A 26220-nucleotide genomic window follows, 5' to 3' on the forward strand; every position below is an offset into this window, starting at 1 on the left:
GCACCCCCCGCAGCGACAGGCGCTGGGGCCAAAGTTTAGCCCTGCAGATTAGAAACACCGTTTATTTTTACTTTAGCATGTATTCTAAAAGCAAATAGGTCTAATTCTAAAAGGCTCTATGCCTAATTTTTATATATTGAATGTGGACTAATTGTATATATTTTGTAATTGCAGAGTTGCATTGCCTAAAATGAATCACTCCGGGCCTGAGAAGCGCGAGCAGATGTTCGTGCTCGACTGCATCGCCGTCAGTTCGGTTGCGCTCGAATACGAACACATGCGCCCCCGGCTCTGGTCGGTGCTCCCCCAGTACGACGCACGCAACGACCCCCACGCTGCGCCTTACACGACCATCCCGTCCGTGCAGAGGGTCCTGCAGAAGACCATCCCGTCGGTGCAGAGGGTCCCGCAGAAGACCGAGAACAAGGAACCGAAGAGCGCCGCTGCCCAAAAGTCCCTAGACCTGAGGAACACTTCCGGAGCAGGTAGGCTATTCTATTCTATTCTATTCTAGTATATTCTATTCTACTCTAGGCTATTCTATTCTATTCTAGGATATTCTAGGATATTCTATTCTATTCTATTTGATTGTATTATATAGGCTGTTCTATTCTATTTCATTTTTTATTTGCATTCAATGGGATTCATAATATGTCCTGTTTGACATCAAATTGTCACGGATTCTGCCGAGGCTGCTCCTCCTCCTTGTTCGGGCAGGCTTCGGCGTTCGTCGTCCCCGGAGTACTAGCTGCCACCGTTGAATGTTTCTATGTTTGATTGCTTTTGTCTGTCTGTTGCACCTGTGTCCGTTTGTGTCTATTGTGTGTCCTATAAGTTGCCTGTTTGGTGTTGGTTAGTTTGTGTGTTGTTATTCGCCTGTCCGTTAGTGCTGCGTGTTTTTCTCTGTTTATTGTTTTATTGGTTTACGCACAGTTTGCGTAATCGCTTGCCTCTGTTTATTGTTGAGGCCGTTCATTGTATTGTGCTTTGGTTTGCACTAGTAAACTTTGTTGGACTAAGCTTCGGTGTCCTGCGCCTGACTCCCACACCACATTAACCTCAGCCATTGACAGAACAACTCACCATCATGGAGTCAGCAGGAGCAGCGGCGGCCCCCAAGTCGCTGGAGGATCGGATCAGCGACCAAGACACCATGATCCGGCAACTTGGGGCCGCCATGAACGAGGTGTCCAACACGCTGCGCCGATTGGTTACGGGAGAGGTGCCCACGCCTTCGCACACCTTACCATCACCATCGGCCAGTCCTCCTCTCCCAGCACCGGAACCCAGTGGCATTCGGCTCTCGCTCCCGAGGGCATATGATGGTTCTGCAGCCGGGTGTCAGGGGTTCCTCCTGCAGGTGGAACTCTACCTGGCCACCATACACCCGGCGCCCTCGGGATACGAGAGCGTCTCCGCCCTCATCTCCTGTCTATCCGGCAAGGCGTTGGAGTGGGCCAACGCCGAATGGAGGGGAATAGACGCCGCCACCATCACCTACGCGGAGTTCTCCCGCCGCTTCAGGGCTGTGTTCGATCATCCACCTGAGGGGAAGGCGGCGGGGGAGCGTCTGTTCCACCTCCGACAGGGGAAGAGGAGTGCACAGGAGTTCGCCCTGGAGTTCCGGACTCTAGCGGCGGATGCGGGGTGGAATGAGAGGGCCCTCATCGACCATTACCGGTGTAGCCTACGAGAGGACGTTCGTCGTGAGCTGGCCTGCAGGGACACCAACCTATCCTTCGACCAGTTGGTGGACATTTCCATCCGTCTCGACACCCTGCTGGCTACCCGCGGACGTCCCGAGTGGGGGTCGTCCATTCCACCCTCCAGCACCTCCGAGCCGGTTCCCATGGAGCTCGGGGGTGCTGGCGCTAGAGAGAGGAGGAGAGAGAACCCGAGGGGGGCCGTCCCCTGCACCAACTGTGGCCGTGGAGGACACACTGCGGCTAGGTGCTGGGGAGGGTCTCCTGGGAGAGGGGACAACAGGTCACGCACTGGGGAGTCATTTCAGGTGAGTAGGCGTCCCACTTACCCAGAGCTCTCTGTTGGTCACTTGTGTATACCTGTGCGATTTCCACAGGTGGCACCTCATTCCCAGCATAAGGCGCTAGTAGATTCAGGCGCAGCTGGGAACTTTGTTGATCGTGAATTTTGTTATAGGTTAGGAATTCCCCTTCGGCCGGTAGAAGCCCCCTTTCCTGTTCATGCCCTAGACAGCCGGCCGCTGGGGTCGGGGTTGATCAGAGAAGTCACAGCACCACTTAAGATGACGACGCAGGGGGGTCATGAGGAGATCATTCAGTTTTATCTGATCGACTCTCCTGCGTATCCCGTGGTGCTGGGGCTTCCCTGGTTAAGCGCCCATGATCCTACCATTGCGTGGCAACAGAGGGCTCTTATGGAGTGGTCTGCCCAGTGTGTAGGGAGATGTCTAGGTGTTTCCTTAGGGGCGACCTCGGTGGAGAGTCCGAACCAAGTGCCCGCAATGCGCATTCCCCCTGAATATGAGGATTTAGCACTTGTGTTCAGCAAAACGAGGGCAACACGGCTACCACCTCATAGACAGGGGGATTGTGCGATAGATCTCCAAACAGGAGCGGCACTTCCGCGGAGCCGTGTGTATCCCCTGTCTCAAGAGGAGACCGCGGCTATGGAGACTTACACAGGGACACGCGGCTATGGAGTCCTTGGCACAGGGATACATACGGTCCTCCACTTCCCCGGTTTCCTCGAGTTTCTTCTTTGTGAAGAAGAAGGACGGGGGTTTGCGCCCGTGTATTGATTACCGTAGTCTCAATCAGATCACGGTTAAGTACAGTTACCCTCTTCCTCTGATTGCGACTATGACGGAGTCATTACGCGGAGCGCGGTTCTTCACAAAGATAGATCTCAGGAGCACGTACAATCTGGTGCGCATTAGGGAGGGGGATGAATGGAAAACAGCATTTAGCACCACCTCGGGTCATTACGAGTATCTCGTCATGCCATACGGGTTAATGAATGCTCCTTCAGTCTTCCAATCCTTTGTTGACGAGATTTTCCGGGACATGCATGGGCAGGGTGTGGTAGTATACATCGACGACATCCTAGTGTACTCTTCTACACGAGCCGAGCATGTAGCCCTGGTGCGCCGAGTGTTGAGGAGGCTGTTGGAGCATGACTTGTATGTCAAGGCAGAGAAATGCTTGTTTTTCCAGGAGTCCGTCTCCTTTTTGGGTTATCGATTGTCCGCGTCTGGTGTGAAGATAGAGGTTGACCGTGTGTCGGCCGTGCGTAATTGGCAAACTCCAACCACTGTAAAAGAGGTGCAGCAGTTTTTGGGTTTTGCTAATTACTACCGGAGGTTTATCCGGGGCTTTGGACAGGTGGCAGCTCCCATTACGTCCCTGCTAAAGGGGGGTCCGGTGCGTTTGCAGTGGTCAGCTGAGGCGGACAGGGCATTTGTTAAACTAAAGAACCTGTTCACTTCGGCTACGGTGCTGGCGCATCCGGATCCCGCTTTACCATTCCAAGTTGAGGTAGACGCGTCCGAGGCCGGTATTGGGGCAGTCCTATCGCAACGGTCCGGCACGCCACCTAAACTCCGCCCCTGTGCGTTCTATTCTAAGAAGCTCAGCTCGGCGGAGCGTAATTATGACGTAGGGGACAGGGAGCTGTTAGCTGTAGTCCAGGCCCTAAAGGTGTGGAGGCATTGGCTTGAGGGGGCTCAACACCCTTTCCTCATTCTGACTGACCACCGTAACCTGGAGTACATCTGGGCAGCTAGGAGACTAAACCCTCGTCAGGCTAGGTGGAACATGTTCCTAACCCGGTTTGTTTTTAAGATCACATACATCCCAGGCTCCCAGAACGGTAAGGCAGATGCCCTGTCCCGGCGGTATGACACAGAGGAGAGGTCCATTGAGCCTACTCCCATACTGCCGGAGTCTTGTTTGGTGGCTCCGGTGGTGTGGGAGGTAGATGCGGAGATCGAGCGGGCACTGCGTACCGACCCTACTCCCCCAGAGTGTCCGGTGGGGCGGACGTATGTTCCGCTCGAGGTTCGTGACCGCCTTATTTATTGGGCTCATACATCACCCTCCTCTGGACATCCAGGTATTGGCCGGACAGTGCACTGCCTTAGCGTGAAATACTGGTGGCCAACGTTAGCTAGGGATGTGAGGGTGTATGTCTCCTCCTGCTCGGTGTGCGCCCAGTGTAAGGCGCCTAGACATTTGCCCAGGGGAAAGTTACATCCCCTGCCCGTTCCACAACGACCATGGTCCCACCTCTCGGTGGATTTTGTGACAGACCTTCCCCCCTCCCAGGGGAATACCACTATTTTGGTCGTTGTGGATCGGTTTTCCAAGGCCTGTCGTCTCCTCCCAATGCCGGGTCTCCCTACTGCCCTACAGACCGCTGAGGCCCTATTTACCCACGTTTTCCGGCACTATGGGGTGCCCGAGGATATAGTGTCTGACCGAGGTCCCCAGTTCACCTCCAGAGTCTGGGGGGCGTTCATGGAACGCTTGGGGGTCTCGGTGAGCCTTACCTCGGGTTACCACCCAGAGAGCAATGGGCAGGTAGAACGAGTCAACCAGGATGTGGGTAGGTTTCTGAGGTCCTATTGCCAGGGCCGGCCGGAGGAGTGGTCAAGGTATATCCCATGGGCAGAGATGGCACAGAACTCTCTCCGCCACTCCTCCACCAATCTAACACCTTTCCAGTGTGTTTTAGGGTATCAGCCGGTTCTGGCACCATGGCACGAGAGCCAGATCGAGGCTCCTGCGGTGGATGAGTGGATTCGGCGCTCGGAGGAGACGTGGGACGCTGCACATGTCCATCTGCAGCGGGCCATCCGTCGACAGAAGGCGAGCGCCGATCGCCACCGCAGTGAGGGACCGGTATACGCACCGGGAGATCGAGTCTGGCTCTCGACTCGAAACCTGCCCCTCCGCCTGCCCTGCCGGAAGCTGGGTCGGCGGTTTGTGGGACCCTTTAAAGTCCTGAGAAGATTGAACGAGGTGTGTTACAGGTTACAACTGCCTATTGATTATAAGAATATTAACCCCTCGTTCCATGTGTCTCTTCTCAGGCCGGTGGTAGCTGGTCCACTCCAGGAAGATGAGATAGGAGAGACACCTCCGCCCCCATTGGACATCGAGGGGGCTCCGGCGTACAGGGTCCGGACCATCTTGGACTCGAGACGCCGGATGAGTGGTCTCCAGTATCTCGTGGAGTGGGAGGGGTACGGTCCGGAGGAACGGTGCTGGGTGCCTAGGAGGGACATCCTAGATCCATCCCTCCTGACTGAGTTCCACCGTGGTCATCCCACGCGCCCGGGTCCGCGTCCTCCTGGCCGTCCCCGAGGCCGGGGTCGGCGCACGGCTGGGGCCGCGCGTCAAGGGGGGGGTACTGTCACGGATTCTGCCGAGGCTGCTCCTCCTCCTTGTTCGGGCAGGCTTCGGCGTTCGTCGTCCCCGGAGTACTAGCTGCCACCGTTGAATGTTTCTATGTTTGATTGCTTTTGTCTGTCTGTTGCACCTGTGTCCGTTTGTGTCTATTGTGTGTCCTATAAGTTGCCTGTTTGGTGTTGGTTAGTTTGTGTGTTGTTATTCGCCTGTCCGTTAGTGCTGCGTGTTTTTCTCTGTTTATTGTTTTATTGGTTTACGCACAGTTTGCCTAATCGCTTGCCTCTGTTTATTGTTGAGGCCGTTCATTGTATTGTGCTTTGGTTTGCACTAGTAAACTTTGTTGGACTAAGCTTCGGTGTCCTGCGCCTGACTCCCACATCACATTAACCTCAGCCATTGACACAAATTAGATCCACAGAATTAGAAAAATAAGTTTACATTTACATTGTATATTTTGGTCATTTAGCAGACTCTCTTATCCACAGCGACTGTATATACAGATTGTGGCTTTTCTGGCCACCGTGGGGAAATAATCAATGCATGCCATTGCTTTCTTTGACCTATCGAATTAAGGATGGGGGAGATAGGCCTATAGGCTATGTGAAGTGACAAACAGTTGGAGGACACTGAGGAATAGGTTACAGTTATATTCTGAAGAAACTATTCTATTCTATTCAATAAATCAAGGTACTTTTATTTAGCCGTAGACCTACATGGGATTCATAATCTATCCTGTTTTACATAATCATCATTGCTCAGAGTCACTGGTATAGGCTATCTTGTCTCTGCACCGGACAGGTCATTCCCGAGAGCAGGTGAGCAACCACAGTGGTCTCATGTCGGACATCAAGCCGCTGATAGGCTACAACGGGCGGTTTGGGTTTCGGCGCAACACGCCCAACCTCCGGCGGAACCCGTCCAGCTTCGGAGAGGTGACCACGTTTCAACTCTATTGAGTCCAACGGCCGAAAAGGCATCATCATCATGTGAAGTTCCAATGAGCAAAAATAAATGCGTCCACAGAATGCCACCCTCTAACTTTATGTCATTATTTATGCCTTTATATCTCAGCCTAACCCTAGGGTGATAGCTAATAAAACAATAATCATATTTTGTTCAAAGACTGCTATAGCCTACATTCACAGACAATGGATTTCAGGTAGCACCATTGATGTACACTATATATACAAAAGTATGTGGACACACCTTCAAATTAGTGGATTTGGCTATTTCAGCCACACCCGTTGCTGACAGGTGTATAAAATCGAGCCATGCGATCTCCATAGACAAACATTAGCAGTAGAGTGGCCATACTGAAGAGCTCAGTGACTTTCAACGTGGCACCGTCATAGGATGCCACCTTTCCAACAAATCAGTTTGTCCAATTTCTGCACTGCAAGAGCTGCCGCAGTCAACTGTAAGTGCTGTTATTGTGAAGTGGAAACGTCTAGGAGCAAAAACAGCTCAGCCTCGAAGTGATAGGCCACACAAGCTCACAGAACGGGACCGCCGACCGCTGAAGTGCATAGTGCATAAAAAATCTGTCCTCGGTTGCAACACTCACTACCGAGTTCCAAACTGCCTCTGGAAGCAACGTCAGCACAATAATTGTTCATTGGGAGCTTCATGAAATGGCAGAGCAGCTGCATAAAAGCCTACGATCACTATGCACAATGCCAAGTGTCGGCTGGAGTGGTGTAATACTTGCTGCCATTGGACTCAGGAGCAGTGGAAACACGTTCTCTGGAGTGATGAATCACGTTTCACCATCTGGCAGTCTGACGGACGAATCTGGGTTTGGTGGATGTCAGGAGAACGCTACCTGCGCCAATGCATAGGGCCAACTGTAAAGTTTGGTGGAAGAGGAATAATGGTCTGGAGCTGTTTTTCATGGTTCGGGCTAGGCCCCTTAGTTCCAGTGAAGGGAAATCTTAATGCTACAGCATACAATGACATTCTAGATCAGGGGTGTCAAACGTACGGCCTGCGGGCCGGATCAGGCCCGCAAACGGGTTTAATCCGGCCCGCGAGATGATAAAATAAATAAATAAAATAATAAATAAAATAAAAAATTCTTTTTTTTTTTTTTTGTAAAGTATAAAAATGCGCTGCAATTTTTCTATAAAATAAACTGCTGTTCCAATTGCGTCCACTGGATGGCGCAATAGCAATTGTGTTAAGAAAGCAAATTGTTTATACCGGGGCGGAGCAAGTAGGTCAAGCACGTGCAGCCAATGAGCTACTTTGTTTTGCCCGCGATATTTATTACGGCTTCTACTTTTAACATTATGTGCTTTGGCACCCTCATTGCCCCAATATGTCTCTGTCAAAAAAGAGAAAAGTGGACGCAGAGTGCAGAGTGTTCCAAGAAAAATGGTCATCCTATTTATTCACGGAATTGAATGGGAAAGCTGTATGTTTGGTGTGTTCAGAGCATGTTGCAGTGCTGAAAGAATATAACCTTCGTCGCCACTATGTGAGTCTTCATGCCGACAAATATGACAACTTTCAAGGACAGCGGAGATGAGAGAAGGTGAATGAACTGTTGGCGGGTCTGAAGAAACAGCAGTCTGTGTTTACTCACAGCCGAGACATCAGTGACGCTGCAGTGAAAGCTAGCTACCTCATTGCTAATGAAATCGCAGTGGCTTCAAAACCATTTAGTGAGGGTGAATTTGTAAAAACATGCATGATGAAGGCAGCGGAGATTGTGTGCCCTGAAAAGCGGCAGGCTTTTGCAAATATCAGCCTGACAAGAAACACAGTTGCAGACAGGATTTCCGATCTTTCAGTGGATTTGGACAGCCAGTTGAAGCAAAAAGTAAAGTCATTTATTGCGTTTTCGGTTGCAATTGATGAAAGCACGGACATTACAGATGTTGCACAACTGGCCATTTTCATCCGCGGAGTTGATGACACATTGACCGTCACCGAGGAGTTCGTGGAGTTGGTGCCGATGACAGATACAACGACAGCAGCTGATATTTTTACCGCACTCGTCGGCGCGCTGGACAGGGTCGGAGTGGACTGGTCCCACGCTGTCAGCCTGGCTACAGATGGTGCGCCCTCAATGATCGGGAAAAAAGCAGGCGTTGTGACAAAGTTCAGAGAGAAAGTGCAATCTGCAAATGGAGGACGTGATTTTTTGACTTTTCACTGTATTTTGCACCAGGAGGCTTTGTGTTGCAAGTCATTAAAGATGGATAACGTCATGAAGGTGGTCATCCAAACTGTTAATTTCATCCGATCCAGAAGCCTGAATCACCGTCAGTTTGACAGCCTTCTCAGAGAGAAAGACCACATCTATGGCCTGCCATACCACACTGAGGTAAGATGGTTAAGCCGAGGTGCTGTGCTGAGGCGTTTCTTTGATTTACGAGAAGAAATTGAACAGTTCATGGAAGAAAAGGGCAAACCAGTGTTAGAATTTCATTCCGCAGAATGGATGCAGGACCTTGCATTTATGGTGGATGTTACAGAGCACCTGAATAACTTGAACAAACAGCTGCAAGGGCGCAACAAAGTTGTCACGCAGTATTATGACAGCATACGTTCTTTCAAGTTGAAGCTGTCATTGTGGGAGACGCAACTTGCCGGTGGTGATGCAGCTCACTTCCCCTGTCTGAAAAATGTGTGCGCGACCCAACATGTGGCAGACATGAAGCGGTTCAAATATAAAATAACGGGACTGTTACGGGAGTTTGAGCAACGCTTTCAGATTTATGTTTATGTTTTTATGTTGATATGCTATTGTTTTTAATTGATTTTATTTGTATATTTAATCTATTCTTGACTCTGTGGTTCTTGCACTTGTTTGGGGAACAGGATTTCATTATTTTTATCTACATTTCTGCCTGAGAAATGACACCCTGATATAGTTCTGTGATCTGTGATATACTTCTGTGAATCACTGAGGCATTGTGTGTTTGTGTGTTCTTTGTCCTCAGAACTTTCAAATAACTTGAGGTGTTTTATGATTAATATTGATGTTGTGCTTTTGGACACTGTCCTCAGGCTCCAGCTTTATGTTTATATGTTTTTATGTTGATGTGCTATTGTTTTTAATTGATTTTATTTTATTTGTATATTTAACCTATTCTTGACTCTGTGGTTCTTGCACTTGTTTGGGGAACAGGATTTCATTATTTTTATCTACATTTCTGCCTGAGAAATGACACCCTGATATAGTTCTGTGATCTGTGAAACAGTTCTGTTAATCACTGAGGCATTGTGTGTTTGTGTGTTCTTTTTCTTTAGAATTTTCAAATAAACTTGACGTGTTTTATGATTAATAGTGATGTTGTGCTTGTACTATTTTGGACACACTGTCCTCAGGCTCCAGCTTTATGTTGTATGTTGATCGTATTAAAACAAAGAAAACAATCTGAAGTTGTTGTTTTTAAGTTATATATACCATGATTTTTCCGGTCCGGCCCACTTGGGAATAGATTTTCCTCCATGTGGCCCCTGAGCTAAAATGAGTTTGACACCCCTGTTCTAGATTATTCTGTGCTTCCAACTTTGTGGCAACAGTTTGGGCTAGGTCCTTCCCTGTTTCAGCATGACAATGCCCCAGTGCACAAAGTGAGGTCCATACAGAAATGGTTTGTCGAGATCGGTGTGGAAGAACTTGACTGGCCTGCACAGAGCCCTGACCTCAACCCCATCGAACACCTTTGGGATGAATTGGAACACCGACTGCGAGCCAGGCCTAATAGCCCAACATCAGTGCCCAACGTCACTAATGCTATTGTGGCTGAATGGAAGCAAGTCCCTGCAGCAATGTTCCAAAATCTAGTGGAAAGCCTTCCCAGAAGAGTGGAGGCTGTTATAGCAGCAAAGGGGGACCAACTCCATATTAATGCCCATGATTTTGGAATGAGATGTTGAACGAGCAGGTGTCCACATACTTTTGGTAATGTAGGGTATTAGTTTACTATCACTAACAAGGTTTCCATCCAAACTTTTTATGCCAGTAAAGTAGTCTAAAAAAAAAGGACAGGCCTGATGGAAACAGATTTTTTTTTGGTAAATTTTGCAAATGCCCACAAAACAAAATATGCTAGACAAGGTGGGATCTTTTTGTGTCAGTAAAATGAATTATGCGAGAAATGTCATGGGGACGCTTTTATGAGCAAATATTGATATAATAACCATCATGTCAAAATAAATGGAGTCAGCTATGACATGTTGTGTGGTCCTCCCATTATGACTAGTTGGGAAAGCATGCAATTTATTAGGCTACAGATGAAATAAGTTATGATTAATTTCTTGCTTTTATCCATAATGATCTCATCATTTAGCCTACCTGCCCAGCCTACCCCATCTGTTGGCTAGAGCGCACGTGCCAAGACCAGAGTAGGTACATTTGCTATTTAACTCAACAGTTTTTGTGACAAAACTATCTGTAGAGTTGAAAATGTGATGGAAACACATTGAACTTTAGATTTTAATTAGATACATGAAAACGCACTGCTTTTCATCCAGAAGTCTGTTTGGTGGAAACACCACTGGTGGGGTAATGTGTATACAGTACGGATTTTTATGGGGATTTTTTTATTATGCTAATTAAAGGTAACTCTCGATCCACGATATAGCAGGGGATGAAAAGCCATAACACATACATTTTTGATCGATAATGTCCAAAACTGCAGTGAAGTCTAACCAAACATGATGATCGATGCTTGACTGCTGTTTGACAAATAACACTTTTATCTGCGAACTGTTGGCTAGAGCGCATGTGCCAAACACCGAGTAGGCACATTTGCTATTTTATGCAACAGTTTTTGGCAAATCTATTGGTAGAGTTGAAAATGCGATGCAAACACATTGAACTCTATAATTTTTTTCAGTACCTTCAAACTTGAGGGAAAAACATTTTATGTGCACTACGTCATCACATACTGATTTTTATCCTAACCAAGTCAGTTTGGTGGAAACACCACTGGTGGGGAAAGGCGCATGTTTTCTTTATGTTTCTTTATGCCTAGACACCAGCATTTCTGGGAAATCACGAAAGTATTACGTCAAGCCTGGGCAAGTCTCCATAAAGCACTTGCAATTTCACTAGAATCAGAGTGTTTCACTTTGATATCTTCCAGTCAGTAGGCTAAATCTTCGTCAGCGTGTAGCATGCAAATAGGCCACTAAATTGAGTCAATAGCTTTATTCACTCGGTCTATTTGACTGTAGATTATAGGAGGAGCAATGTGAAATATAATATAACATTAATATAGATATTCCAATTCATACCGAGAACGAAATTGATATTCTAAAGTGAAAAGGGAAGTAGCCTAGAACAGAAAGCGTGACTTGAGTTTCTGTTAATGGTCTGCGAAAATACACAGGAATCTTGGAATTTACCTCCACACTCACAGCTGAGTAAGTTATTAATTCCTTTACTGAACGTTGTTGTATTGTAGGCTAGTCTTATTCTATATATAGTCATACGACCTGCTATAACATAATACTATTATGCTGATCTGGTAGTACCTGTTTATATTTTTGTAAATACTATTATGAAAAGTTCTCTTAAGTTTCTCCGCAATATACAGGCTGTCTTTAAATAAATAAATATATATATATATATTGCCTGCCATTCATGGGGCTTTTTCCCCACTGACTTTCTCTCACTGTGTGTGTTTGTGTGTTTGTCTGTGTGTGAATTAAGAAGATGGTGAAGATGAACCCACTGTTTATGATCCTCCTCCTCTCCACATCCTTAGGTATGTTAGAATGAGCAGGTTACACATGTTTTATAAGTAACATTTGATGAGAATCCTGCCCTAGAAACTGGTGATAGCCAACCAAAGGACAATTTTTACAACAAACCTTTCACCATTAATTGTTGTACTATTGAGCACCCTCTAACAATTTGAAGGTTGTTGTGAAATGTTTATTTGTACCGCATAAAATATTTGTACAGTACATTTAGGCTACCCTATATAGTGCACTACTTTTGACCAGGGACCATGGCACCCTGTTCCCTACATAGTGCCCAATGGGGAGCCCTGGTCAACAGTAGTGCACTATGTAGGGAATAGGCTGCCATGGACCCTGGTCAAAAGTAGTGCCCTATATAGGGAATAGGGTGTCATGGACCCTGGTCAAAAGTAGTGCACTATATAGGGAATAGGGTGCCCTCCGTCCTCCACTGAGATGGTCTATCTTGGATGTTCTTCCACAGAGCTGGTCAGTGGAGGCTGTTCGTCATGTGACGCTCCTCCATCTCCATGTAAGTTGTGTGTCCAGGTCCTGTTTATGTCCGGGAGGGAGAAATGGCAGTGCTGCAGTGCCCGCTGCGGACCACCAGGGCAGGGCACAGGGAGGGGAACCTGACCCTGGCATGGCGCAACCACTCTGGGCCTGGGGAGCTGCAGGAGCCTGTGGTGTGGAGGTCTGAAGACACTCTCGGCATCTTGAGGGTCTCCCCCAACGAACAGGGGTCCTACTCCTGCTCACTGCTGTATGTCTGTCACTTACACATCTAGATGGCCTTTTATTGTCCGTTTTATCAATCATACTTTTGTTCTTCAATTGTCTTCTCCTTCCGTCTGATGTATTTTATTTTATTTTATTTTATTCTGTTGATTGATTGATTGAATTAATGGTTGATGGTTTGATTGATTGGTTGATTGAATGATCAATTGCTTGATTGATTGATTGATTGTCATATCTTTCTCTGGACCGTTGCAGCAATGCCAGTGGCCAGCCCCTGAGGACAGCGTGGTTTAACATCACAGTGTTCTCTGGCCAGTGCTACACAGACATGGATGTGTATCCATCAACTTGCTATCTGGGAAAGTCCTGCGGAAAGTATACATGGACGTCGGACCACAGCATCCCACAAAACTTCACCAAACTGAAATATACGTGGTACAAGGTATGGCTTCTTCTTTTCTTTGTCCCCCTCCTCCACCAGTTGGCAAAGTAGTAGTAAATATTCAGTGATGGTGAGTTTCCACTAGTTCTACTTACTTGCCTTTGGTTAAAACGAAAGACATATGTCATTACGTCTGCTTGAGGAGGTGTGTTTTCCCCCTAGCCGTTGGCAAAGTATTATTGAATAGTCTGTTGAAGGTGATTTATTCCACTAGACAAAAAGCCACAGGGTATTTCCCTGTTATATCATGTTTTCCCCTAGCCTGGGTGGCTGTCCTAGCTAGCGTAGGGGCCAGCATCAATGTTTTAGTTCACCAGTCATGGATGGTGCAGCAAAAACAACTCTCAGTTTTGCGACTAGCGTCAATAGACAGGCTTTGAATTACCAGTTTATTACCAGTTTATTACCAGTTTATTGCCCGTTTATTACCTGTTTAGTACCTGTTTATTACCTGTTTAGTACCTGTTTATTACCTGTTTATTACCTATTTATAACATGTGTATTAATCACATTAATTTATAAAGTCACAAAGTGCTTATACAGAAACCCAGCCTAAAACCCCAACCAGCAAGCAATGCAGATGTAGAAGCACGGTGGCTAGGACAAACTCCCTATGTAAAACATGTGTATTACCTGTTTATTGCCTGTTATTACCTGTTTATTGCCTGTTTATTACCTGTTTATTACCTGTGTATTGATTAATGTATTGTAGAACTGTGACACAGAGTTACCCTCTGACTTTGGCGATGGATACCTGGAAAGTGCTACTGAGAGTGACAGTGGTTACTATACCTGCACTTCATACTATACATACAACTCAAACCTCCATGATGGACAGGTGTTTACCTTGTCCAAAACCATGGAGCGGACAATTAAACAAGGTAAGAAGCTACTGTACAGTACTGTATATCAGGGTTGGGGTCAATTCATTTCTATTCCAGTCAATTCAGAAAGTAAACCAAATTTCAATTCCAATTCAAAAATGTTACTCATTGTAAAGCATTGAAGAGAATTTGAATTTGAATTTCAGTGCAATTCCTAAATCGACTGGAATTTAAATGGAATTGACTCCAACCCTGCTGTATGGTTTTGGACTTTCTGACCTTTTGCAAAGATACCTTGAAATGTATTTGTCAATTAAGATTTATTCAATGTTTGGTTGATCTGAATCTGGATTCTAGGGGAAAGCTAAAGTCAATGCAAGAACAAGGATCTGTAACTTTTGCCCATAGTTATGGTTTATTTTGTTCAAAACAATTGATAGAAAGTGAATGTATTGTTCCCTTTTAACTACATTCATGTTTGTGTTTTAACTACATTCATGTTTGTGTTTTAACTACAGTGCTATTTCTGTTTTAACTGCAGTGCTATTTCTGTTTTAACTGCAGTGATATTTCTGTTTTAACTGCAGTGCTATTTCTGTTTTAACTGCAGTGATATTTCTGTTTTAACTACAGTGATATTTCTGTTTTAACTACAGGGATATTTCTGTTTTAACTAGTGATATTTCTGTTTTAACTACAGGGATATTTCTGTTTTAACTACAGTGATATTTCTGTTTTAACTGCAGTGATATTATTGTTTGTACAGGAAGTTCCCATTTAAAGCCAAAGATCATTAGCCCTCAGGATGGGGAGTTTATTGAAGTACATATGGGTGAGTTCCTCTACCTATCTGTATGGGTGTAAATCAGCGTTTTCAGTCAAGTGTGTGTGCGTGTGTGTGTGCGCGTGCGTGTGTGTGTATGTGTACCTGCGTGTGTGTGTATGCAATATCCATGTGAATTATGTTTTGTGTTTGATCTACATTCTAGAATGTTCAGTAACACTTTACTGAAGGTGTACAGGTCTAATGCTTTATGATTAATTCATAAGGCGTTGTAAGCCTTGTTACAACAAGTAAACTACATTATAAGTAACTGTATGCTCTAAGTCAGGGATGGGCAACTTGTGGCCCGGGCCCAAGGATCAACCCCCCCCCCCCCCCCCCCCCCCCCCCACACACACACCTTTTGGGGGACTCAGTCGGGGTCTCAACTTACTGTTGCGAGATAGAACAGTAGAATATACAAAAAGCAATTTGAAAATGTGGTTGTGCATCAACAGTTTTTATCTTGTTATGCCAGTCACTGATAGTCACTCAGTTAGGCCATGTCAGCTAACATTTTATAGATTGGTAAATTAGTCTAACGGCCAACCATCTTATCTAAACTTAGTAATCATGGTTCAGATAAGTTCCGATTATTTGTAGCCTCCAGAGTTGCCCATCCCTGTGGCCTCCACCCCCATCAGAGTTTCCCATCCCTGTGGCCTTCACCCCCATCAGAGTTTCCCATCCCTGCTCTAAGTAAAGTGTTAGTGAATGTTGTGTGTGTTTTCTCCAGGATCCACTGTGGTGGTGGTCTGCAGGGCTGTCCTGTCCTCTGAATTTGACTCCTTCCACTGGATGGAAAACATATCTTTTGTGGAGGAGAACATGGAGGCCCTACCAGTGTTTTACAATACTTCACAGTGAGCATGTACAGTCACTACAGAAACGACCTGGGTTCAAATACTATTTAAAATCTTTCAAATACTTTGAGCGCTTCCTTCAGCCTGCCTGGAGCACTTTTGTGACTATTCTATTGGTTCCGTTGTGCAAGGAAAGCCCAATCAAGCCCAGATAAAGGATGTGAAATATGCATTTACAGCAAACGGCATAGTCGCTGAACAGTAGACAAGTATACTATCATGAGATTGATTGATCAGTTGATATGATGACATCAGCTTTTTTTTCCTTCTGAAGACTATTTCCCTGGTTTATCAGCCCAGTTACTCATCCCTCTAAAACGAGTAAAGAAACGCGGTTCTCCACAGTTAACGCAACACACTTGACTGTTTCCTCCAGAGAGAATGGCCATCACCTGGTATCGCTGGTGATCAGGCAGGTGTCCGAGGAGCAGCTGAGGAACAGATACACCTGTAAATTGGAGTCTCCATCTGGGACCTCCAACGTCTCTATCACCTTCAAACAGAGGAGTAAGTCAAGCATCCTCTTAAAGGGACATTTCAACACTTATCTACTGAATAATGAGTATGAGGTAGATTATTATTTTATGTCCCATTAAAAGGCACAGTCTTTGCTTTCCAATCATTACAAATATTACAGAGTCTGCCTTTATCAAACTCTACTGGCCATTTCACAGAACCCTCTCTTCTGCTCTTAGGTTACCATGACATTTAATCAAGAAGAGTTTATTATCACTTTTGTGTGAAATTCTAATGATTATCTCAGATTTCTTTCCTCCAGTTTCTCTTTCCGCTGTACAGTAACAGCTGTTTGATATTATCAGGTTTATTTGTGTGTATGTGCGTGTGTGCGTGCGTGGCCGTGTGTGTGTTCATGTGTATTTCATGGCCTCCTTTAGGTCCACCCCAGTTTCACTTCCTGGTGCTGGGTATAGTAGGGGTCTTTGCCGTGACGGTGATGGTGGTGACTGTTGTCTATGTCAAGCTGAAGGTGGACATCATTCTGTTTCTCAGAGATGATCTGGGTTGGCATCATCACAACACCACTGGTGAGAATAATGCCTTGCACCAAACATGCCAATGTCACATTGAAACAGTCTTGTTGTAGATCGTGTTTCACCACATGATTTGGATTAATTGTGTTATTTCAGATGGGATGTGTTATGACGCCTATGTGCTGTGCTATAATGTCTATGTCCTGTGTTATAATGCCTATGTCCTGTGTTATAATGCCTATGTCCTGTGTTATAATGCCTATGTCCTGTGTTATAATGTCTATGTCCTGTGTTATAATGCCTATGTCCTGTGTTATAATGTCTATGTCCTGTGTTATAATGTCTAAGTCCTGTGTTATACTGTGTCTGAATGGTGTGTTTCAGATGGGAAGCGTTACGATGCCTATGTGTTGTGTTATAAGAGTGACTCAGAGTCAGGCGTCAGTGAGGAGGACAGGCGTCAGGTGGAGGAGGTGCTGGAGGAGGAGTATGGCTACAGCCTGTGTCTCTACGACCGTGACGTGCTCCCTGGGGAGGGTGAGTCAGTCCACTGTCCTCACATCGGTCCTCATACTGGTGTGTGTGTGTGTGTGTGTGTGTGTGTATGCACTGTTCTTTGTACCTATTCCTGTTTCTGTTCCTTTATCTGTACCCGTTCCTGTTCCTGTTCCTGTTCCTATACCATTTCCTGTTCATGTTCCTGTTCCTGTTTCTGTTCCTGTACCATTTCCTGTTCCTGTTCCTGTACCTGTACCTGTTCCTGTTCCTGTTCCTGCACCATTTCCTGTTCCTGTTCCTGTTCCTGTTCCTGTACCCATATCCGTACCTGTTCCTGTTCCTGTTCCTGTACCTTTACCTGTTCCTGTTCCTGTACCCGTACCTGTACCTGTTCCTGTACCATTACCTGTACCTGTTCCTGTACCATTTCCTGTTCCTGTACCCGTTCCTGTTCCTGTACCCGTTCCTGTTCCTGTTCCTGTTTCTGTTTCTGTTCCTGTACCTGTTCCTGTTCCTGTTCCCATTCCCGTACCCGTTCCTGTTCCTTTATCTGTTCCTGTACCTATTCCTGTTCCTGTACCTGTTCCTGTTCCTGTTTCTGTTTCTGTTCCTGTACCATTTCCTGTGTCTGTTCCTGTTCCTGTACCCATATCCGTACCTGTTCCTGTACCCGTTCCCATTCCCATTCCCGTACCCGTTCCTGTTCCTGTTCCTGTTCCTGTACCTGTTCCTGTTTCTGTTCCTGTACCATTTCCTGTTCCTGTTCCTGTTCCTGTACCCATATCCGTACCTGTTCCTGTTCCTGTTCCTGTACCTTTACCTGTTCCTGTTCCTGTTCCTGTACCCGTATCCGTTCCTTTACCTGTACCTGTTCCTGTACCTGTTCCTGTTCCTGTACCTGTTCATGTTACCGTTCCCGTTCCCATTCCTGTTCCTATTCCTGTTCCTGTACCTGTTCCTGTACCTGTTCCTGTACCCGTTCATGTTACCGTTCCCGTTCCTATTCCTATTCCTGTTCCTGTTCCTGTACCTGTTCCTGTTCCTGTACCTGTTCATGTTACCTTTCCCGTTCCCGTTCCTATTCCTGTACCTGTTCCTGTACCCGTTCATGTTACCGTTCCCGTTCCCGTTCCTGTTCCTATTCCTGTTCCTGTTCCTGTTCCTGTATCAGTACAGTATGTGCTATGTGTTTCCAGCGGTGGCTGAGGCGGTGCTGGGGTGTATAGAGCAGAGCCGGAGACTGATCCTGGTGCCCAGCAGCATGGGGCTGAACCCAGGGCAGGACAGCCAGTATGGTCTGCTCACTGGGCTCCATGCTGCACTGGTGGAACGGCAGACCTGGCTAGTCCTCATCCAAACAGAGTCAGCCCCAGACAGCCAGGTAGTTATGCCTATGGACGAGTTATGCCTACAGTGCCGTGCAAAAGTATTCATCCCCCTTGGTATTCTTCCTATTTTGTTGCATTACAACCTGTAATTTAAATGGATTTTTATTTGGATTTCATGTAATGGACATACACAAAATAGTCCAAATTGGTGAAGTGAAAAATTTAATAAAAACTTGTTTCACAAAATTCTAAAAAATAAATACCGGAAAAGTGGTGCGTGCATATGTATTCACCCCCTTTGCTATGAAGCCCCTAAATAAGATCTGGTGCAACCAATTACCTTCAGAAGTCACATAATTAGTTCAATAAAGTCACCTGTGTGCAATCTAAGTGTCACATGATCTGTCACATGATCTCAGTATATATACACCTGTTCTGAAAGGCCCCAGAGTCTGCAACACCACTAAGCAAGGGGCACCACCAAGCAAGCGGCACCATGAAGACTCCATTTCCTTTCAAACTGCTTCAACTCCATTTCCTTTCCAAAGCAGACTAGAAACACTTTGTATTTTTCCACTTTTGCAATTGGTTGTGCTTGTTCATTTTTAGTGTTTTTTCGAGAATCTATTTTGTAATGAAAAGCACTATAAGCTAAATGAGTGATTGTAGTGACCTTAACACAACACCTAGTGATCTCGTCAAGGGGTTCAGATCTCTTGGTGTAACAACTAAGCTGTTGGGTTGGCAGTCGGTGTTCCTCCGTTCAAGTCCCGGTCGGGGCTACCCCCCAAAATCCGCTACATTATTCTGTATTATTTTTAGGTGGATCTGGAGCTGGACTCCCTCCCTGAGGCCCTGCGGCTGCTGGCCCAGTCAGGACACACCGTCACCTGGAGGGGCTCCCACTCCAAACCCCTCTCCTCACCCTTCTGGAAGGAGCTGCGCTACCGTATGCCTGCCAGGACCAGACGGCGCCCCCCAAAGGATGGTAGGACCATTCTGTGATTATATAGGCTCCAGGGCAGGGTTTGGGTTCAGTCAATTCACAAAGTAAACTGAAATTCAAAATGAAATAATAGCATCTATTGAAATTGAATCTCTGTATTTTTATTTTTTTATTATTTTTTTTTACTTCAAATTGACCCCGACCCTGCTCCGGGGTCAAGTTTCCTCAAGGTACAGAGCTAGGATCAGCTTCCCCTCCCCCAATCCTCAACCATTAGTGGGGACAATGCTAAACTGACCCAAGGTCAGCATCTAAGGCCAACTTCACCCTACTCCGATTATACTGTATATTAGGACAAGATGGGGGAATGTTATACCATAACATTATTATGTAGATCATGTTATTACAACAGAATCCTCCAGACAGCCTATAGACCTGTTACCCTGAAAGATGAGTGAAATAAATGCATCTAACGTGATTAATGTGCAATTATTACCTACATGAGTGAAATCGTTTATTTTTATTTTTTAAAAGCAGCTTTTCTGTGTTGGAATGGTGCTGCCGTACCCCAGCAACATAATGGTGTGGGCGTATACTGGTCATTAAAAATATTCATGCGAATAGACCGCTGATTGGCAATGAGCTCAGCCAATGAGCCAACATGACATCATGTTCTATGAGGCAATAGCAAGTGGTGTATTTGAGATATAGGTTTGAGGTGGGGGGTTTTGTGGGGGGTTTCTCAAATGTATGCTTTGGCCACAAATATGAGTATAGGACATTATTTGGTTATGAGTTAATGGAATATAAACTTTTAAAAGTGAGATTTTCACTGGACAGTTACTTTAAGACCCATTGACTTCCATTCAAAACTACCACGGCATGCTCTGCTTGTCCAGTGGACAGAAGAATTGTCTTTCTCGCTCTACCTGTTTCTCTCTGTTCCCAGTCGGGGGCCAGACCCCCCCAAAAAAACTTTAATTGATTCAAGGAAAGACCACACGCACAGCAGCAAGTCACACCTGAATGTACGTACACTCCCCAGAAACATGAAACAGAAGTGACATAGAGAAGAAATGCATGAATTCCTTGGCCCTGATATTTCATAGGGCTGTATGTAGGAGTCTGCTATGATAAGAATCACAATCGAATCCCCAAGTACATTTACATGAACCATGAATTTGACCTGGTGAAAGATGCTTACAACTATAAACAGAATGTCCAGACAGGATATATAGATGAAGAATTTACACATAATCCACATGATATGAGTACGGTAGATGGGGTTATAACAGGTATTGATGAAGTCATTTATGACTGATTAAATGTGTCTTGTTTTGTGTTTACTTATTTTGTGTTTTAGTTCTGTTTTATCTAGACAGTTGTAGTCCCCAATGTGGACATTTCTTATTGTGTTTTCATTTAGCCTTTATTTGGATATTTAAGCCTGGGCATAAAATGTGCATAGGGACTATGGGACCTGGTCCAAAGTAGTGTACTATATGGGACACAGCCTCTCTGATTCTGTCAACAGATGTCAAACCAAGTCTTGAGAGGCTGTGCCAAAGCCTGTATCATTCATTACAGAACATATCTGTCCACCCTACTCTGTTTGCCATGTAATGGTCTGTATACTCACCACTGTTCAGTATTACTAATGTATTGACACTGGGCTTCAATAAATGTTTTACACTTGCAACAAAGACGACTAATTGGTGAGTTCTTCAGGGAGGAAAATACTACAATTTATAAATTCAAGTGAAACGCTGTCTTCTCTTACATCACAGATCAGCCTTGCATACTTACACAGACACACTTCACACTCCGGCTACCTACACCCACAGATGCACAGAACCCCACAGATGGTGTGAACTCTAGCAAAGTAGATCTCTTCATCTAACCAGGAAATGGATGTTGCCATATAGGAAACTGGTGGTCATGTTATAATAATAATATGCCATTTAGCAGACGCTTTTATCCAAAGCGACTTAGTCATGCGTGCATACATTTTTGTGTATGGGTGGTCCCGGGGATCGAACCCACTACCTTGGCGTTACAAGCGCCGTGCTCTACCAGCTGAGCTACAGAGGACCACATGGTGCATCTCTGAAGGGAACCTGTATCAGATATAATTGGTTTCCAACCATCTAAGAGGCAAGCTGCACAGACTAGTGTGCTATTGGAGAACAGGTCAGTGGAATTCAGGGAAGCTAGCTCAGATACGTCCCTCCTCTTTTACTAGGAGAGCAAGGGACTGACTGAGCTATTTGTCTGGTTTTAGATTGGTGAAAGAGCTTCTGTTTCTAGGAAACCCAGATCCTTCTGACAGTTACGACACGCAGTGGTGGGTTTGATATTGGAATGAATGAAGTGGTGCGGAGGGATGCACACTGGACCGTCACTGGCTTTAGCAATCATCACATGTTTTCTGCAGAGATACTTCTGTGAAAGTGGCTGGGTCAAGGAAGAAGGTACTTATCTTTATTATCAAAACAACATTAATAGATTTGACCAGGTAGGTATTCCATGTGCATACAGACCTATCATATGCCTTCAGTATTAATTACATTATACATACATCTGTGTGGAATTAGAGATGTCTGTCTTGTTTGGCACGTGTAGGTTTGAAGCCAGGCTCAGAGACAGAGACGTACGGCTACAAGGCTTTCTCTGGGGAGGGGTTTGTCATGCAATGTACTAAGCCACAGTCCGCCGGTCTCTGTGAGCGCCTCTACAACATCACAGCCAGCTCTGAGGAAGCTGATTGGTCGAGGGCCGAGGGGGAAACCAATAGAGACAGAGATTTCCTCAGAGACGACGGGGCTGTGAGAGGACGGGGGAACGCGCTCTGGTTCTCTACCGTTACTGCAAATGACTCTGGGAAGTACGCATGCCACACAGGGTAGGTAGCCTGTATTGACTCTCTTTGGGTAGGCCCCCTCTCTGTTTCACAGGGTAGGTAGGTTATTGACTGTCGTTGGGTAGGCCCCCTCTCTATTTCACAGGTTAGGTAGCCTGTATTGACTCTGTTTGAGTAGGCCCCCTCTCTATTTCACAGGGTAGGTACCCTGTATTGACTCTGTTTGGGTAGGCCCCCTCTCTATTTCACAGGGTAGGTAGTCTGTATTGACTCTGTTTGGGGAGGCCTCCTCTCTATTTCACAGGGTAGGTAGTCTGTATTGACTCTGTTTGGGTAGGCCCCCTCTCTGTTTCACAGGGTAGGTAGTCTGTATTGACTCTGTTTGGGTAGGTAGTCTGTATTGTTTGGGTAGGCCCCTCTCTCTGTTTCACAGGGTAGGTACCCTGTATTGACTCTGTTTGGGTAGGCCCCTCTCTGTTTCACAGGGTAGGTAGCCTGTATTGACTCTGGGTAGGCCCCTCTCGCTATTTCACAGGGTAGGTAGCCTGTATTGACTCTGTTTGGATAGGCCTCTCTCTGTTTCACAGGGTAGGTAGTCTGTATTGTTTGGGTATGCCCCTCTCTCTGTTTCACAGGGTATGTAGCCTGTATTGACCCTGTTTGGGTAGGCCCCTCTCTCTGTTTCACAGGGTAGGTAGTCTGTATTGACTCTGTTTGGGTAGGCCCCTCTCTCTGTTTCACAGGGTAGATAGTCTGTATTGTTTGGGTAGGTAGTCTGTATTATTTGGGTAGGCCCCCTCTCTATTTCACAGGTTAGGTAGCCTGTATTGACTCTGTTTGAGTAGGCCCCCTCTCTATTTCACAGGGTAGGTACCCTGTATTGACTCTGTTTGAGTAGGCCCCCTCTCTATTTCACAGGGTAGGTAGCCTGTATTGACTCTGTTTGAGTAGGCCCCTCTCTCTGTTTCACAGGGTAGATAGCCTGTATTGTTTGGGAAGGTAGTCTGTATTGACTCTGTTTGGGTAGGTAGTCTGTATTGTTTGGGTAGGCCCCTCTCTCTGTTTCACAGGGTATGTAGCCTGTATTGACCCTGTTTGGGTAGGCCCCTCTCTCTGTTTCACAGGGTAGGTAGTCTGTATTGACTCTGTTTGGGTAGGCCCCTCTCTCTGTTTCACAGGGTAGATAGTCTGTATTGTTTGGGTAGGTAGTCTGTATTATTTGGGTAGGCCCCTCTGTTTCACAGGGTAGGTAGTCTGTATTTACTCTGTTTGGGTAGGCCCCTATCCATCTGTTTCACAGGGTAGGTAGTCTGTATTGACTCTGTTTGAGGAGGCCCCTCTCTCTGTTTCACAGGGTAGGTAGCCTGTATTGACTATGTTTGGGTAGGCCCCCTCTCTGTTTCACAGGGTAGGTAGTCTGTATTGACTCTGTTTGGGTAGGTAGTCTGTATTGTTTGGGAAGGCCCCTCTTTCTGTTTTACAGGGTAGGTAGCCTGTATTGACTCTGTTTGGGTTGGCCCCGCTCTCTGTTTCACAGGGTAGGTAGCCTGTATTGACTCTGTTTGGGTAGGCCCCTCTCTGTTTCACAGGGTAGGTAGCCTGTATTGACTCTGGGTAGGCCCCTCTCGCTATTTCACAGGGTAGATAGCCTGTATTGACTCTGTTTGGATAGGCCTCTCTCTGTTTCACAGGGTAGGTAGTCTGTATTGTTTGGGTAGGCCCCTCTCTCTGTTTCACAGGGTATGTAGCCTGTATTGACCCTGTTTGGGTAGGCCCCTCTCTCTGTTTCACAGGGTAGAAAGTCTGTATCTCACTCTATCAATCTTGCTTGTCCATCTTCCTCAATTAAAATGAGATATTTTTACAGATCCATCTTGTTGGCAAAACGTCATTAAATATTGCTAACTTATTTAGCTATAGTGAAGATGTAAGGTTGTTTTTAAACTATAATAATCACCCAGATAATCCAACTGCTTAAGCAACATAATAGTTCACGGGAGGGAAAATGCGGGAGCGGCCCCTTCTTTGGCTACTACGTTGCAATCAATATTCTCGGAGCCCCCTTGTTGATACAAAATGTTTCAATATTCTCCCGAGCCGCCTCGTTCGTTGATACGTTTCAATATTCTCAGCGCCACCTTGTTGATACAATGTTTCAATATTCGCAGAATGTTTCCCTTCCCTGGCGATGAATGAAAATGCAAAAATTAACTGGGCGGGCGCACACATGAGGAACATCTCTGAATGCAACGCAACGAGACAATGTTGGTGGGAAGCACACGAGACAATGACACTGTCATGGTACACTGTAGGCCGCGCCGTTCCACAAGGGTGGCTTCATACAGCCTATAGCGGGGATCGGCAAACCTTTTTCATGTGGAGCGCCAATTTACAATTGATCCTACCATTTCTAAAGATCTGCGTACCAGTTATGATTTTCATATATGCATTGTAGGCTATCTAACTGTGCCCAAAACACTTCGAACTGCCCACAAACGAAATAATTACATTCAGTGCATTTGGAAAGTATTCAGACCTCTTGACTTTTTCCACATTTTGTTACTGTCATGTGAATTTCTATCTCTAATTCGACCTAAGCTTGAATCATTACCAGAGGTTGTAAGGCTCTGGTTTTAATCATCAATGATTCAAGGTCCATAACCACGGAGAAGGATTTTTTGTATGTTTATTCATGGAGAGAGCTCTGGCGCTAAAAACACATACATACTGTTTTTATACTTCTTGACAAACAAAGGCACTATGCTCCTCCCACCTTTTAGGTGACTTTCTTAAACAGTTCCCGCCTTCTTCTTTACCCTTGAATGTTTAGTACCGCCCCCTCTGTTAGTGGGTTGACACTACATGATAATTCTAACATTTATACTGTGTTTGGGGTGAAATCTTTTAGTCATTATTCTTAAAATCCAAATTAATCTAACAATCCACCCCTTTGACTAAATATTCCCACATTCAGGATAAATGTATTTTACAAGCATGATTAATCTCTGAGATCACATCAGAACTAATAAACATTTCATCCAATTGCGGTGTCATGGGCCTCTCACTCCACCGGGTTACCACCTTAATTGTCTTCCACTCTGCTCACCACTCTCTCTACTCAGCCTAACTAGCTCCACCTGTCCCTGCTCTGCTCTGCTCTAATTACTCTGCCAGCTGCGCTGCATTACCCACTACCTCTCCCAGTATTTAAGGCCCTGTCTTTCAGCTCTCCGGTGTCAGATCGTCTGCAAAGCTCACACCCGGAACCTGTTTGCTCGCGCTTCTGGCTCACCCTGGTTTTGTGACCCCGGACCTGCCTGTTTTTTGGATACTCTTCTGCCTCAGGAGATCCAGACCTGCTTCTGCCATTACGACTCCTGACTACTCTTCAATCCCGGTAACTCTGACCAGCCTTCTGCCTTGCTACTACGTATTTTGGATTTCCCTTGAACTGTACTGCTGCCTTGTTTCATTCCGCCCTGTTGTGTCTGTGTCTCCCCCCCCCAGGACTTCTGGACCACCCACCACCGGCTTCATAGGACGCACCGCTGCCACTGGGGGGGGCACAGACCCAGCACATTGGACGGGATCCCTGTTACCCCTGGAGCCTTCATTCACTCCCTACTTCCCTTTTCCCTTAAGTTTAATAAACTTTCTGGTGTGACGCAATTGTGGTCCTCTGGTCGTCTGTCTGAACCGTGACAGTACGATCTGACCATTATGGACTCAGCGCACACTTTCCCCGACATGGAAACCGATGAGCATGAGCAGCAGTTCCAGCAGCAGCAACAACAACTCGCCATGATCATTC

General features: G+C 45.9%; 2 protein-coding genes and 2 long non-coding RNA genes across 4 annotated transcripts; all 4 read left to right on the forward strand.

The window, feature by feature from the left end:
• Nucleotides 1–190: 190 nt before the first annotated feature.
• Nucleotides 191–6349, forward strand: LOC311109511 (sperm microtubule associated protein 1-like; the record flags this gene model as incomplete). Its single annotated transcript, XM_084152430.1, has 2 exons — nucleotides 191–485; nucleotides 6192–6349. The coding sequence occupies 2 exons, from the start codon at nucleotides 191–193 to the stop codon at nucleotides 6347–6349; spliced, it is 453 nt and encodes a 150-aa protein (XP_084008556.1).
• A 6812-nt stretch (nucleotides 6350–13161) lies between these two features.
• Nucleotides 13162–16586, forward strand: LOC311109512 (interleukin-1 receptor type 2-like; the record flags this gene model as incomplete). The annotated part of the gene is made up of 6 exons (XM_084152431.1): nucleotides 13162–13275; nucleotides 13988–14156; nucleotides 14866–14931; nucleotides 15659–15785; nucleotides 16162–16292; nucleotides 16564–16586. The coding sequence occupies 6 exons, from the start codon at nucleotides 13162–13164 to the stop codon at nucleotides 16584–16586; spliced, it is 630 nt and encodes a 209-aa protein (XP_084008557.1).
• A 160-nt stretch (nucleotides 16587–16746) lies between these two features.
• LOC311109788 lies at nucleotides 16747–18534 on the forward strand. The gene is made up of 3 exons (XR_014610630.1): nucleotides 16747–16831; nucleotides 17162–17314; nucleotides 18472–18534. It is a non-coding gene; the product is annotated as an uncharacterized lncRNA (long non-coding RNA).
• Nucleotides 18535–18547: 13 nt separating this feature from the next.
• Nucleotides 18548–21252, forward strand: LOC311109789. The gene is made up of 2 exons (XR_014610631.1): nucleotides 18548–18656; nucleotides 19426–21252. It is a non-coding gene; the product is annotated as an uncharacterized lncRNA (long non-coding RNA).
• The last annotated feature ends 4968 nt before the right edge of the window (nucleotides 21253–26220 follow it).

Source organism: Coregonus lavaretus, assembly GCF_964263955.1.
Source record: "Coregonus lavaretus genome assembly, chromosome: 35".
Taxonomy (NCBI): Eukaryota; Metazoa; Chordata; class Actinopteri; order Salmoniformes; family Salmonidae; genus Coregonus; species Coregonus lavaretus.